The sequence below is a fragment of the Schistocerca americana genome, chromosome 1 (genome assembly GCF_021461395.2).
Source record: "Schistocerca americana isolate TAMUIC-IGC-003095 chromosome 1, iqSchAmer2.1, whole genome shotgun sequence".
Lineage (NCBI taxonomy): Eukaryota > Metazoa > Arthropoda > Insecta > Orthoptera > Acrididae > Schistocerca > Schistocerca americana.
Genome location: NC_060119.1, coordinates 234,237,416 through 234,252,023, shown reverse-complemented (window position 1 = coordinate 234,252,023; position 14,608 = coordinate 234,237,416). Strand labels below are relative to the sequence as shown.

At 40.9% G+C, this 14,608-nt stretch overlaps 1 protein-coding gene across 4 annotated transcripts in view; it reads right to left on the bottom strand.

Annotated features, from left to right (window-relative positions):
* Positions 1-317: 317 nt before the first annotated feature.
* Positions 318-14,608, bottom strand: part of LOC124619345 (atlastin) — a 134,288-nt gene continuing 119,997 nt past the window's right edge. For all 4 annotated transcript variants that reach the window (XM_047145790.1, XM_047145703.1, XM_047145960.1 and 1 more), the window contains exons 7-11: positions 5,569-5,753; positions 2,404-2,625; positions 2,100-2,314; positions 1,937-2,003; positions 318-1,760 (exon numbers count right to left, since the gene is read on the bottom strand). In XM_047145790.1, the coding sequence (XP_047001746.1) occupies positions 1,638-1,760; positions 1,937-2,003; positions 2,100-2,314; positions 2,404-2,625; positions 5,569-5,753 (812 nt within the window). In that variant the 3' untranslated portion in view covers positions 318-1,637. The remainder of the gene's footprint in view (positions 1,761-1,936; positions 2,004-2,099; positions 2,315-2,403; positions 2,626-5,568; positions 5,754-14,608) is intronic.

Here is a 14,608-nt window from a genome sequence, read left to right as displayed (position 1 = left end):
ACACACACACAGACACAGACACAAAATTCAAGCTTTCGCAACCAGCGGTTGCTTTATCAGGAAAGAGGAAAGGAGAGGGAAAGATGAAAGGATGTGGGTTTTAAGGGAGAGGGTAAGGAGTCATTCCAATCCCGGGAGTGGAAAGACTTACCTTAGGGGGAAAAAGGGACAGGTATACACTCGCGCGCGCACGCACGCACGCACACGAGAGAGAGAGAGAGAGAGAGAGAGAGAGAGAGAGAGAGAGAGAGAGAGAGAGAGAGAGAGCAGGGGGTGTTCATATCAGCTTTTGTCACCATTTATAAGTCACCAGAAAATACAAAAATAAGGATTTATTCACCAAACCCAGTGATAATTACAGGAAGCTTTTTCATTGTCATTATTAACAACATGATGTTACAAAATTTACTGTATAAACAAGCTTAATGTATTACATTGAGCACAATTATTCATGCTGTGAAATTTATCCCACATCTTGATCTGCATAGCGGCAAGATTTCTGGGCAGTCAACATTATGGCACAGTCCTGAATAGGAACTAATAATTCTAATTTCACGAACCAGCATTCCAGTTCTTTAACAACTGATATGGATTCGTATTTTTACAAACACATTAACAACTGTAGAAAATAATTTCTCTCATATATCTGATGTAAATTCATATAACTCTAGTGCAAATATAACAAAGTTCACTTCAAAACTTCATAATACAGAACACTTGAATTCTGCACAACATTGCAACAACAATAATAGTGTTGCTACCCAGTAGTTGTGTGCTGCTGCTATGCAAAGAAAATTACAAAATAGAATGTAATGAAATCTTTAACATTATCGTACAACAAGAATTTAAAATAAATCAGATTTTATTTACAAAGTACCAATTTTAAATAATTTGAGTTTGAACTAAATAAATCCACAACCCTTTCATCATGTAAAACTTTGATTTATATTTTCCAGTTCCTCTGACATACTAATTTGGAAAAGTAACAAAAAACTATGGAGATTACTAACTTCAGTGGAAAACAATAAACCAAAATGACAAGTGTAAAAACTTGGTACAGAAAAACTTTTATGTTCCAGTTTAAGATGGTAGAAATATCCAAAAGTACATACAAATTTATTCATGAACAACAATTCAACTCCTCTGCAACAGCTATGCTCTTTCACCCTTTTGTACTATTACAAACTTTTAAAAATCACTGAAATTATATATGTCATAAGATTTGATTTTTGCATAAAATATTAATCTTCGCAGTGCTAAAATACAGCTACCACTCAAGTTTATTATCATTAGAGTATTAAGTAACTCTACATATCCTCTTAAAATATTGTGTGTGCACTGCTTATCTGAATCACATTCGCATAGCAAAACCAAGATCTGAGGGAGGTAGAACTTTTAAACAAAAAGCGACTATGTAAATTAGTATTCATCCACAAAGGATGATAACATATAATATGGTATCATTCACGAGATATCGATTTATCACTGGAAGATAGTTACATTAGGCACTGACGTGGCTGACACTGAGACGCCATACTTAAAAGTTTCTTAAGTATCACATTCTCTGTCCTCATTGAATCACTCTTCATTACACACACATATCACAAAAATAAGGACATTCTCTAATTCACCAATAGTCATGTATGTTTCAATTTACCATTGGCTTGGGTTGAATTAACGCTCGTTACCGACTCAGTTGCCTGGATTACAGCTTGCTGGATGCTAACTTCCACAAAATGCTGATAGACTGGTTTCATTACCTGAAAATATTGTAATGTTCCGTCAAAACTCAACACCACAATCAATGAAAAATTAAAATGTGCATTTGCACTTTTTTAAAACTGAAAATGCTGACAGCATAACAATCAACCGTTAAATTAAGGTTAGGCAGGTAACCAAAAATTGGACCAGAAGAATGTATTGTAATGTGACTTACATTTTGCCATAAGAAGTTGGCCATTTCATCAAGTTGTTCTCCAATTTCAGACAGCTCTCCACTGTACCTATAGAAAACCACACATCCACCAGTTGCAGTAAGAAACATGAATTGTATTCAATTTGTTCTATAATAAAATAAAATTTTATTATGTGTACTATACCTGATATATGCCCATAAAATGAGCACCAAAAGTGATGTTCCCATCGTTAAATTGCACATATTTGCCATTGTATAAATTCCCAACAATCCAAAAATCCCAGATGCCAAGTAAAAGACAACAGCAATTGACAGGAAAACAGCAGGTGTCCTTGCAGCTTTGAATATATTTTTGCTTTCATTGTGCAGTTTAAATTGGACAAACATTTCATCCAAATCCTAGGACGATAAGTTTGGTAAATTTCACATCTCCTGTAATTGATATACATTTGTTCGATAAAACACTGACTTACTGAAGTACCACTAACCTTTTCAAGAGCTTCCCTATATTTTTCTGAAAATTCATCACCTCCCATTTTACGCTTACTTCGGAATTGGTGTATTGCTTTCTCTTTAACACGATTATGTTCGGCCTCAAGATGAGCTGAACTGAGGTACGGCTTTGTGCCACCACACACTTCTTCCATGTCATGCTTGTAAGTGTCTTTTGCTACTGCCACGGCAGCCAAGTTGTTACCCTCAGCTGTTGCCTGAAAACAAATAATGATTATATGAATTTTAAGTGGAACAATAAATATTAATTTCAGAACATTAAACAAGTAGAAGTAATAAGCAGTGGGGTTATATTCAGCTTAAAAGTTATTTTAAATATAAATTTATTTAAATGGTATTCATGAAGTTACATGCATGAACTGGACTTTTCACAAAGTTTCAGATATATGCAGATGTAGCAAAAGATAACTTGCAGAAAATACACATACTACCAGGTAGTAAGAGGAACTGAAAACTCTCAGTTTGGAAGCAGACAATCATAATGTAGAAAAGCCTCGACCATATCTGCCATAATGTTTACTGGGACATGTTACTTATTCTTTGGAACAAAAGAACATAGTAATAAGATGCCATGTGCCTTGTATATTGACAGTTACAAGTATAGTTTTTGTTTCACAACATTAGCAGTGTTGACATTCTTAGCTAAATCTCGAAATTTGCATTATGTTAAAGATGAAATAAAGATAGTTTGTTATAAGAAAGATGACACTATAAAGTTAACTACACATCAGTTATTGCATGACAGTATCACTGCTGTGCTGTAAAATGCACTAATTTAACTGTATATCACAATATAAGGCAGCATGGATGTAATGGTGTATTTGTGCTGCAACCACATCGTTGATCTGGCCGTTACAATTAAACAGTGACATATTTAATTTGCAGCATCATTGTTGACCTTGCTGCTTGCTCCATCCCAAGCCAAGCCAAGCCAAGCCAAGCAAGTGTATCAAGCTGGTCTGTGTTTCCGACAGGGATCAATGCTACCTGTCCTGAAACTTTAGCTGTGATTGGCTGTTTTAAAGTCACTAACCATGCTGCTGTCAAGCCGACTGCTGCTTATTACACCGTTTCCCAGAAACCGTATACAGACAGTTCTATTTGTTGTTAGCTTTGAAAATAATATGATGAGTGAGACCTATGATCGATTATTTTATTTCAGACATGTTTTTAACACACAATTATCTAGAACCAGAGGAATACAGATCATCAAAACTACATCATATTGGGTAAAATTAGGCTCAATAATTTTTGCAACAATATGGGAAGGATAGACAGCTACTCACCACAAAGGGGAGGTGTTGAGTTGATGGGCACAATGAAAAGACAAACATATACGCTTTCAGACAAAAAGTCCTTTTCCTGAAAGAGGAAAAACACACACACACACACACACACACACACAAAGGACTTTTGTCTGAAAGCTTAAATGTTTAACAGTCTTTTCATTGTGCTCATCTGCAACTCTTTATGTGGTAAGTAGCAGTCTGTCCTTTCATTATTGCATTCTTGACCTTCCATAATTTAATAATTTTTGGGAATTCATAACATTGTTTCACTTAACATTACTCAGTAAATTATCATAATTAAACTCTACATGTGGCAGATGTATTACATGTAGTAGTTGTAGACAAAAGCTAGTAAAATGTTATCTTAGTTTGAGTACCAATTAACATTTAATTGAAAACTGTCTGGAGGAAAAAAAAAAAACTATGAATAACTTTTCAGTTTTTGACTGGTGCAAGTATCTCTAGCGTGAGCATTCTGCATTCAAAGTAGGCACACCATACCGCCTCTTCTTTCTCCTTGCCAGTAACATTTCTGGCATCAACAAATTGCTGTTACTATGATCAAACAATGGTGAGAACGTTGTTCTCACTTCATACCACTACACATAACACAAACTACCGGTGTGAAAAATTGCAAGGTAATGCCTGCAGGGAACAGTGGTGTTACTGAGTGAGCAGGTTGCCATACAAACATATCCTAATACTTGATAAACATATGCTACTATTTCCACTGTCACAAAGAACATTCTTTGGTCACTAAATGAAAGAAAAAGGGTTTGATTAATAATTTAGCAGAAACCTACAGTAACAAATTTTTATTATTAGCAATAGTCAAGAAACTTATTGAAACATAGCTAAAACCTACGAAGTTTCTGTGATGATTATTTTTATTACCATGTGAATTGAGCATGATTTGTCGATACAGCATTACCTGGAGGTATTGTGGATACCAACAATACTGATAGCGAATAGGTTTGTCCTCACTCCAGTCCTGAGATACGTACAGTATCTTTGTGTGATTGGTCAAACGCATGTTTTTTCAGTTGCAAAATTTCAGTTTTGTTTCTTTCATTAGAAGAATGACAGAATTATGAGGGTCACCTTTAAGTTTTTAAAAAAATGCAAAACGCGCACACACGACCACAGTCTCCGGCTGCCGAGGCCAGACCATGCTTCAATGCAGTTACATTCCATCCTAGATTACACGCCATTCATTGTTTACCTCTATGTTTTGTTTCTGTTATATTATTTTATAGTGTAAGGTAGCATTTCATTTTGTACAATGGTATTTGTCATTTCACCTTTGCCTACTACGTGTGTGTTTAACCATGGCTCCAAACCAATTCTTAATACTGATTGCTGATCGCCCATCAAAACATGTACATCTCAAAATTATTTTTGGCATCAGATATAAAAACCCAAAATGAAGCAGAACAGCATATAATATAAAGTACTATCAATTACTCACCAAGCAGCAGCGGGAGAACAAACACACACACACACACACACACACACAAAAACAAGAGAGTTCAACTTTTACCAGCTTTTGGAGCCAGAGGCTGCTCCTTCTGGCAGAAGAGTTGAAGGGGTAGGAAGGGGGGAGGGGGGGGGGGGCGGGGGGAGGGAGGTGAAGGAAAAGGACTGGAGAGGTTTAGGGAAAGGGGTAGAGTTTGGAAGCCACCCAGAACAATATCATCACGCAATGCTTCAATGAGAAAAATTACTGAAAATGCTCTAGGAAAGCAGCTCATGTAATTTAAAAATGAAACTATTTCAATATACTAAATTCAACACATTATTCCCGAGTATTGTAGAACAATGAAGAAGCTTAACAGTACAATGTAAACTTACAACAAGCATGGATTTTGGTTCTGGCAACTCGTCTCCTTTATATATTTCAATGTATGATTTGAAATACTGTAGTAATTCTTTTGCTTTCACTTTCTGACCAGCAATTTCTTTTGGCACTAAATTTTCAGGTGCTAGTAACATTGGAATCAGCCTCTGCAGCTGAACCTTGAAGTCATTCTCAATATCTGTAACAATTTTACAATTTTCATAGTTAACATGCTACAAGTTACAAAAAAATTCAACTGGAAAGACAGATCACATACATAGGTCACCTTTCAGTTACTTTTCAAAGACAGAAAATGATAATCGATCTACATAGCATCACAAGCTACCTTTTGTATTAATGGCTCTTAAAATTTAAATTTTGACTGACAATACTGCACATATAAACACACCCACACATTTCTTTTCAGTTCTGTGGCTGTATCAACCATTGGGACATGTATAGTTCAATCTCAAATGCCCTTCATACCTTACTACAGGAGAGAAAAACTATGTTCTGTGTTTTTTCCCCTAATATGTGTCTGCCATATAAGCCTGTGTAGCACAATGCATATGGGAAAAACTATTACCTGGAGGCAGCAATACAGATATTGACAGTAGTTAAGATCAGGTGTTCACTCATCCTGCATAGATACTAATGGGATGAACGGAATTCCCTATGATGAGATTAAACAAAAAGAGATCATCTGTATCAACAATTTGTTGGGGGCCACTGAAGGACAATATTATGTATGGAAATTGGCAACATAATGCTATTAACAATAAAGATCTGGAACCCTGAGAGGTTAAGTGTTATACATGATAAATGAGTCTAATATATGACAAGGCAAACTAATATTAAGTATCTATGGGGGGGAAGAGTGGCCAACATGAGGCACAATAATGAACAAATGGGGGGAAAAACGTAAGGAACGAATTTCTGAAATTGGGAAACAAAAAGAGTGAAAGACAGAATACAATGAAAGAAAGGAGGGAACTAGGGTGCCTGCTTAGTGCACAAGTAACTGGAGAACCAGTATTTCAGATATGGTATGTTCTCCCCTCCGCATTTTCTACAGGGAATGGGACACCATTGCCTCTAAAATTAATGCGTCACAACCAGAGATGTGCTCAGAAGGCAACCTGTTATGATTGTTACAGACAACTGTATGATCTGTAGCAGGTTAACCAAAAGTGCAATCTAGAAGTTGAATAATACGATTCTTGAAACAGGACTATGAAAAAGGAGAACTGATCCTTATATTATTTTGTTGAAAAATTAGTAATTTTGTTCCTTATAGCATGTGGAGATATTAGTATACTAATATTTGCATGAAATAAACTAGAAATTTTGCTTTTAGTTTGTTTCAGCCCCCCCCCATGAACCACAGACCTTGCCGTTGGTGGGGAGGCTTGCATGCCTCAACGATACAGATAGCCGTACCGTAGGTGCAACCACAACAGAGGGGCATCTGTTGAGAGGCCAGACAAATGTGTGGTTCCTGAAGAGGGGCAGCAGCCTTTTCAGTAGTTGCAGGGGCAACAGTCTGGATGATTGACTGATCTGGCCTTGTAACACTAACCAAAACGGCCTTGCTGTTGTGGTACTGCGAACGGCTGAAAGCAAGGGGAAACTACAGCTGTAATTTTTCCCGAGGGCATGTAGCTTTAATTTATGATTAAATGATGATGGCATCCTCTTGGGTAAAATATTCCGGAGGTAAAATAGTCCCCATTCGGATCTCCGGGCAGGGACTACTCAAGAGGACGTCGTTATCAAGAGAAAGAAAACTGGCGTTCTATGAATCGGAGCGTGGAATGTCAGATCCCTTAATCAAGCATGTAGGTTAGAAAATTTAAAAAGGGAAATGGATAGGTAAAAGTTAGATATAGTGGGAATTAGTGAAGTTCGGTGGCAGGAGGAACAAGACTTTTGGTTAGGTGAATACAGGGTTATAAATACAAAATCAAATAGTGGTAATGCTGGAGTAGGTTTAATACTGAATAAAAAAAATAGGAGTACGGGTAAGCTACTACAAACAGCATAGCGAATGCATTATTGTGGCCAAGATAGACACGAAGCCCATGCCTACTACAGTAGTACAAGCCTATATGCCAACTAGCTCGTAGTGAAGGGAGACGAAAATTTAATAGTCATGGGCGACTGGAACTCGACAGTAGGAAAAGGGAGAGAAGGAAACATAGTAGGTGAATATGGATTGGGGATAAGAAATGAAAGAGGTAGCCGTCTGTTAGAATTTTGCACAGAGCATAACTTAATAATAGCTAACACTTGGTTCAAGAATCATGAAAGAAGGTCGTATACATGAAAGAACCCTGGAGATACTACAAGGATTCAGATAGATTATATAATGGTAAGACAGAGATTTAGGAACCAGGTTTTAAATTGTAAGACAATTCCAGGGAAAGATGTGGACTCTGGCCATAATCTATTGGTTATGAACTGTAGATTAAAACTGAAGAAACTGCAAAAAGGTGGGAATTTAAGGAGATGGGACCTGGATAAACTGAAAGAACCAGAGGTTGTACAGAGTTTCAGGGACAGCATAAGGGAACAATTGACAGGAATGGGGGAAAGAAATACAGTAGAAGAAGAATGGGTAGCTTTGAGGGATGAAACAGTGAAGGCAGCAGAGGATCAAGTAGGTAAAAAGACGAGGGCTAGTAGAAATCCTTGAGTAACAGAAGAGATACTGAATTTAATTGATGAAAGGAGAAAATATAAAAATGCAGTAAATGAAGCAGGCAAAAAGGAATACAAACGTCTCAAAAATGAGATCGACAGGAGATGCAAAATGGCTAAGCAGGGATGGCTAGATGATAAATGTAAGGATGTAGAGGCTTATTTCACGAGGGGAAAGATAGATACTGCCTACAGGAAAATGAAAGAGACCTTTGGAGAAGAGAGAGCCACTTGCATGAATATCAAGAGCTCAGATGGAAACCCAGTTCTAAGTAAAGAAGGGAAAGCACAAAGGTGGAACGAGTATATAGAGGGTCTATACAGGGCGATGTTCTTGAGAACAATATTATGGAAATGGAAGAGGATGTAGATGAAGATGAAATGAGAGATATGATACTGCGTGAAGAGTTTGACAGAGCACTGGAAGACCTACGTTGAAACAAGGCCCCAGGAGTAGACAACATTCCATTAGAACTACTGATAGCCTTGAACTACTGATAGCCTTGGGAGAGCCAGTCCTGACAGAACTCTACCATCTGGTGAGCAAGATGTACGAGACAGGCGAAATACCCTCAGACTTCAAGAAGAATATAATAATTCCAATCCCAAAGAAAGCAGGCGTTGACAGATGTGAAAATTACCAAACTATCAGTTTAATAAGTCAAAGCTGCAAAATACTAACGCGAATTCTTTACAGACGAATTGGAAAAGCTGGTAGAAGCCGACCTCGGGGGAGATCAGTTTGGATTCCGTAGAAATGTTGGAACGTGAGACAGTACTGACCCTACGACTTATCTTAGAAGCTAGATTAAGGAAAGGCAAACTTACATTTCTAGCATTTGTAGACTTAGGAAAAGCATTCGACAATGTTGACTGGAATACTTTCTTTCAAATTCTGAAGGTGGCAGGGGGAAAATACAGGGAGCGAAAGGCTATTTACAAATTGTACAGAAACCAGATGGCAGTTATAAGAGTCGAGGGTCATGAAAGGGAAGCAGTGGTTGGGAAGGGAGTGAGACAGGGTTGTAGCCTCTCCCCGATGCTATTCAATCTGTATATTGAGCAAGCAGTAAAGGAAACAAAAGAAAAGTTCGGAGTAGGCATTAAAATCCATGGAGAAGAAATAAAAACTTTGAGGTTTGCCGATGACATTGTAATTCTCTCAGAGACAGCAAAGGACTTGGAAGAGCAGTTGAACGGAATGGACAGTGTCTTGAAAGGGAGGTAGAAGATGAACATCAACAAAACCAAAACGAGGATAATGGATTGTAGTCGAATTAAGTCGGGTGATGCTGAGGGAATTAGATTAGGAAATGAGACACTTAAAGTAGTAAAGGAGTTATGCTATTTGGGGAGCAAAATAACTCTTGATGGTCGAAGTAGAGAGGATATAAAATGTAGACTGGCAATGATAAGGAAAGCGTTTCTGAAGAAGAGAAATTTGTTAACATCGAGTATAGATTTAAGTGTCAGGAAGTCGTTTCTGAAAGTATTTGTATGGAGTGTAGCCACGCATAGAAGTGAAACATGGACGATAAACAGTTTGGACAAGAAGAGAATAGAAGCTGTCAAAATGTGGTGCTACAGAAGAATGCTGAAGATTAGATGGGTAGATCACATAACTAATGAGGAGGTGTTGAATAGGATTGGGGAGAAGAGAAGTTTGTGGCACAACTTGACTAGAAGAAGGGATCGGTTTGGTAGGACATGTTCTGAGGCATCAAGGGATCACCAATTTAGTATTGGAGGGTAAAAATTGTAGAGGGATACCAAGAGATGAATACACTAAACAGATTCAGAAGGATGTAGGTTGCAGTAGGTAATGGGAGATGATGAAGCTTGCACAGGATAGAGTAGCATGGAGAGCTGCATCAAACCACTCGCAGGACTGAAGACCACAACAACACAACAAACTAGAAAGTAAAAAAAAGATGAAGCGAAAATTTGCATGAAAGGTTTTGATAAAGTGAAGCAATATGTTGACATGAAAATAATAAGACATCATGAAACATAAAGGAAATAAATCAGTGAAGTATTAGATTACTTTTAATGTCAAATATTGGACCTGTGAGAACTCCCACTGAAGTGAATGCAAAATCTGTTAAAAAGCCCTACTGGAAGAAATAGCAACATACCGTACAGACAAGTAATAGAATGTCTTTCATATCTTGTGCAAGTGGCAAAATCCAAATTCCGTACGCTGCAAACAAGCCAACGTTCCAAAAGATCTAGGAAACCAACATTTGTTTCTTATGAAAGGAGTTTCAAAGTGTCTTCAATGGACTACACATCTACAACTATGTTTCTGTGACAAAGGCATTTTTTGGTTCCAGAAAAAGCAGTCCTGCTTGAAATTCAAGTAAATAGTGAGATGTAGCATTTTTTATGGCAGATGCAGAATACATGGAAGTGACTCTGACAGAGCAGCAAGCACTCTGGCTTCAACAGCTGCAACTGATCTCTGTCAATGAATGTACGACGTGATATACAGCAACAGTCAAAGCACAACAAAGCTGGTGTTTACAGACTGCTATCATTTGAGGACAAAGCATCCAGACGTACATCTGTACTTCCACAGAAAACATTTTACAAGGTCAAGAATCAAGTTTGTAATCATTAACGAGTGTGACACGGTGGCCAACTAACTCAAGTAATGATATATGAAAAATAACTATATTGCGTGGATAAATTGGGTTTATATTCTGGTGGGGATGTTTAATATTAGAATGAAAATTATTTTACACTCAGGCAGTCACTTTTCTTAGATAAATGATGTTCAAGCGTTTCTTCACTCGATCCCCGGAACATGTCAAGAATCAAGAGGAAATCACAGCGGACAGTGGCGGGGTTAACGGAGTCCTTAAGACCATGCAAAAGGTGCAGACGAAACTTCGGCTGAGGTGTACGCCATGGAGATGTACGTGAATGGACCTGGAGGGGAGATGGTAAAGGGAAAGACCCCAGTTCGGAGAGAAGGGATCGCACGCGAACCGCAATCCGAGCCCTGACCTGGGCCGCCGATGTGGGAGATGAACTGCCGCAGGTGGGAAAAAGGAGACAGTAATTCGGACGCTCAGGAGAACTATGAATGTGTGCAACATAACTGGCGAGCAGTTGTGCACGTCTGATCCACAATGGAGGGACTCCAGCCTCCACAAGGACACTGGTCACTGCACTCGTTCTAAAACCTCCCGTCGCTAGGCGAACACCACAGTGCTGCACTGGGTCGAGTTAACGCTATGCTGAGGGTGCCACCGAATTGTAAACCGGACTCCCATGGTCAAGGCGGGATTGAACAAGGGTGCAGCAGCGTAGGGTCATTTGCACCCCAGTTGGTGTTGCTCAGGCAGCGGAGAGCACTGAGGTGCTGCAAGCACTCCCCCTTAAGCTGACAAAGGTGAGGCAGCCAAGTCAATCACGCGTCAAAAACCAGTCCTAAGAATCAATATGTCTCCACTACAGTGAATGGATCATCACTAAGATAAAGTTCAGGTTCTGGATGAACAGTACAGCGCTGACAGAACTGCATGACACACGACTTAGCGGCCAAAAACTGGAAGCAGTGAGCGAGAGCCCATGACTGCGCCTTGTGGATGGCTTCCTGTAGGCGCTGCTCAGCAACACCACTACTGGTGCAGCAGTACAAAATGCAGAAGTCATCTGCATACAGAGGTGGTGAGACAGATGGCCCTACAGCTGCTGCTAGACCATTAATGGCCACTAAAAAATAGTTATACACTCAATACAGGGCCCTGCGGGACCCCATTCTCCTGGATATGGGGGGAACTATGGGAGGCACCAATTTGGACAAGGGAAGTACAGAGGTACAGGAAATTCTGGATAAAAATCAGTAGCAGGTGTCTGAGACCCTGGTGGAAGCTGCCCTGACATGGAGCCAGTAGGCCATGTGACTCCACAAGCCAACGCAACCGCCGACACACCATACGTTCCAGCGTCTTACAGAGCACATTGGTGAGGCTGGTGCACCAAAAGCCATCCACATCAAGCGGATTTTCACAGGGTTTTACCACCAGAATGACTGTGCTCTCCCACCATTGCGATGGAAAGACACAATCGAACCAGATCCGGTCGAAGATGATGAGGAGATATCACTTGTAGTCCGACGAGAGATGTTAAATCATTTGACTGTGGATCCGATCCGGCCCAGGAACTGTCAGGGCAATGTGTAAGGGCACTGAGGAGCTCACACACTGTAAATGGGGTGTTATAGGGTTCACTATGGCGTGTAGTGAACAAGAGGACTTTCCTTTCCATCCCCCATTTGAGGGCGCGAAAGGCTTGGGTGTAGTTCTCCGACACAGAGGCTCTAGCATAGTGCTTGGCAATCGTGTTTGCATCGGTACATAGCATGCCATTGATGTTAATGCCAGGGACACCTGTTGGGGTCTGGTAGCCAAAGAGACATCTGATCTTCATCCAGACTTGGGAAGGTGTCATATAGCACCCAATGGTAAACACATACCTCTCCCAAAACTCCTGTTTCCGCAGTCTTATAAGCAGCCGAATGCAGGTGCGGAGCCGCTTAAAGGCTATTAGGTGTTCTAGGGAATGGTGCTGCTTCACGTGGGGGAGATTCAACGATGACAGCAGAGGTGAAGGCTACTCAGTCTGCCTTGTTTAAGGCCAATCTGGGTAGGCATCCGTGGGCATGACGCCGGGGCAGTGACAGGAATATGGGGCAGTGGTCACTACCACACAGGTCATCATGTGCTCTCCAGTGGATAGATGGGAGGAGTCCTGGGCTGCAAATTGATATACCAACGGCCGAGTAACTACCATGAGTCACACTGAAATGTGTGGCAGCCCCAATTTTTTAGGAGGCAGAGTTCGAGTGGGACAGTAAATTTTCGACATCTCTGCCACTGCCAGTAGGCATGGGGCTACCCCACAAGAGGTTATGGGCATTAAAATCTCCCAAAAGCAGGAAAGGTTTAAAGAGTTTATCAATCAGTGCAGCGAATACGTTCAGGGGTACCACAGCACCTGGAGAGAGAGAGAGAGAGAGAGAGAGAGAGAGAGAGAGATACGTTGCAGTCAGTTTCAAGAGGGGTTTGATGGGGCACAGGCTCACTGCATACCGAGTTCAGGACATAGACGCAAAGTCCACCTGACACACTATTATATTTGCCGTGGTTCTCGTAATATCCCCTGTAGCCACGAAGGGTAGGGGTCCGTATTGCTGGGAACCATGTTTCCTGGAGAGTAATACTGAAAGCAGGTGTAAAGCTTGACGGTTGCCATAGCTCAGCCAGGTGGTGGAAAAAACCGCCGCAATTCCACTGGCGGATGACATGATCATGAGACAGGGAAGGCATGAAACACTCAATGAGGTAGTCGATGCCTCAGGGTCACCTGCTGCCACAGACTTATTTTCTGAACAGGCTATATGTATTGTGTCTGAGGGTCTGGCGAGATCTAGGTCATCAGCAGATGCCAGAATCTTCACCTCATCCTCAGACGCAGAGCTTGTAGACAGTGGTGGTGTGGGTGCCACTGCAATTCCCTTGGTCTTGGGGGTTTCCTTTCTGAATTTCTGTTGCAGCTCCTTGGGTTTCCCTGTCTGGGAGGACTTCACTGGCTCAGTCTCCGAGACTGAGAATGAGCGTGATGACCTACGACCAGCTGCTTTTGAGCTCTTTAGCCACTGGTGGGTGTCATGTTTCCCACTAGCAGAAACCTGGGAAGGGATGACTCAAGGGACCCCTTCCTAGCGAGAGGAACTGGAGAAGACTTACACTTCTCCAGCTGAGAAGTGGGGACTGGTGTCCCCAATGGTTGGGACGACAGTGTTCCTGAGGTAGGTGGTGCGGGAGCAACAGGGAGGGAAGTGCCCCCCATCATCAAGGGGGCAGGTGTAGTCTTCCAGCTCTGAGAGCTGACTGGAACTCGTGGAACTGATGGGGCTACAACTGTTCTCGTAGCAGTGGCATAAGAGGTCATAGCCACAGGATGTAGGCGCTCAATTTTCCTCTTGGCGTCAGTGTAGGTCAGTTGGTCCAGGGTCTTGTATTCCATGATTTTCCTTTCTCACTGTAAAATTCTGCAGTCTGGTGAGCGAGTGAGTAAGGGGAATGATGCTCTCCGCAGTTGACACAGATGGGAGGCAGGGTACAAGGAGTATTGAAATGGGATGGATGTCCACAATCACAACATGTAATGTTGGAAGTACAGCGGGAAGACATATGGCCGAACTTCCAGCACTTAAAGCACCGCATTGGGGAGAGATATATGGCTTGACATCACAGCGGTAGACCATCACCCTGACCTTCTAGGGTAATGTGTCACCCTCGAAGGCCTAGATGAAGGCACCAGTGGCAACCCTATTATCCCTCG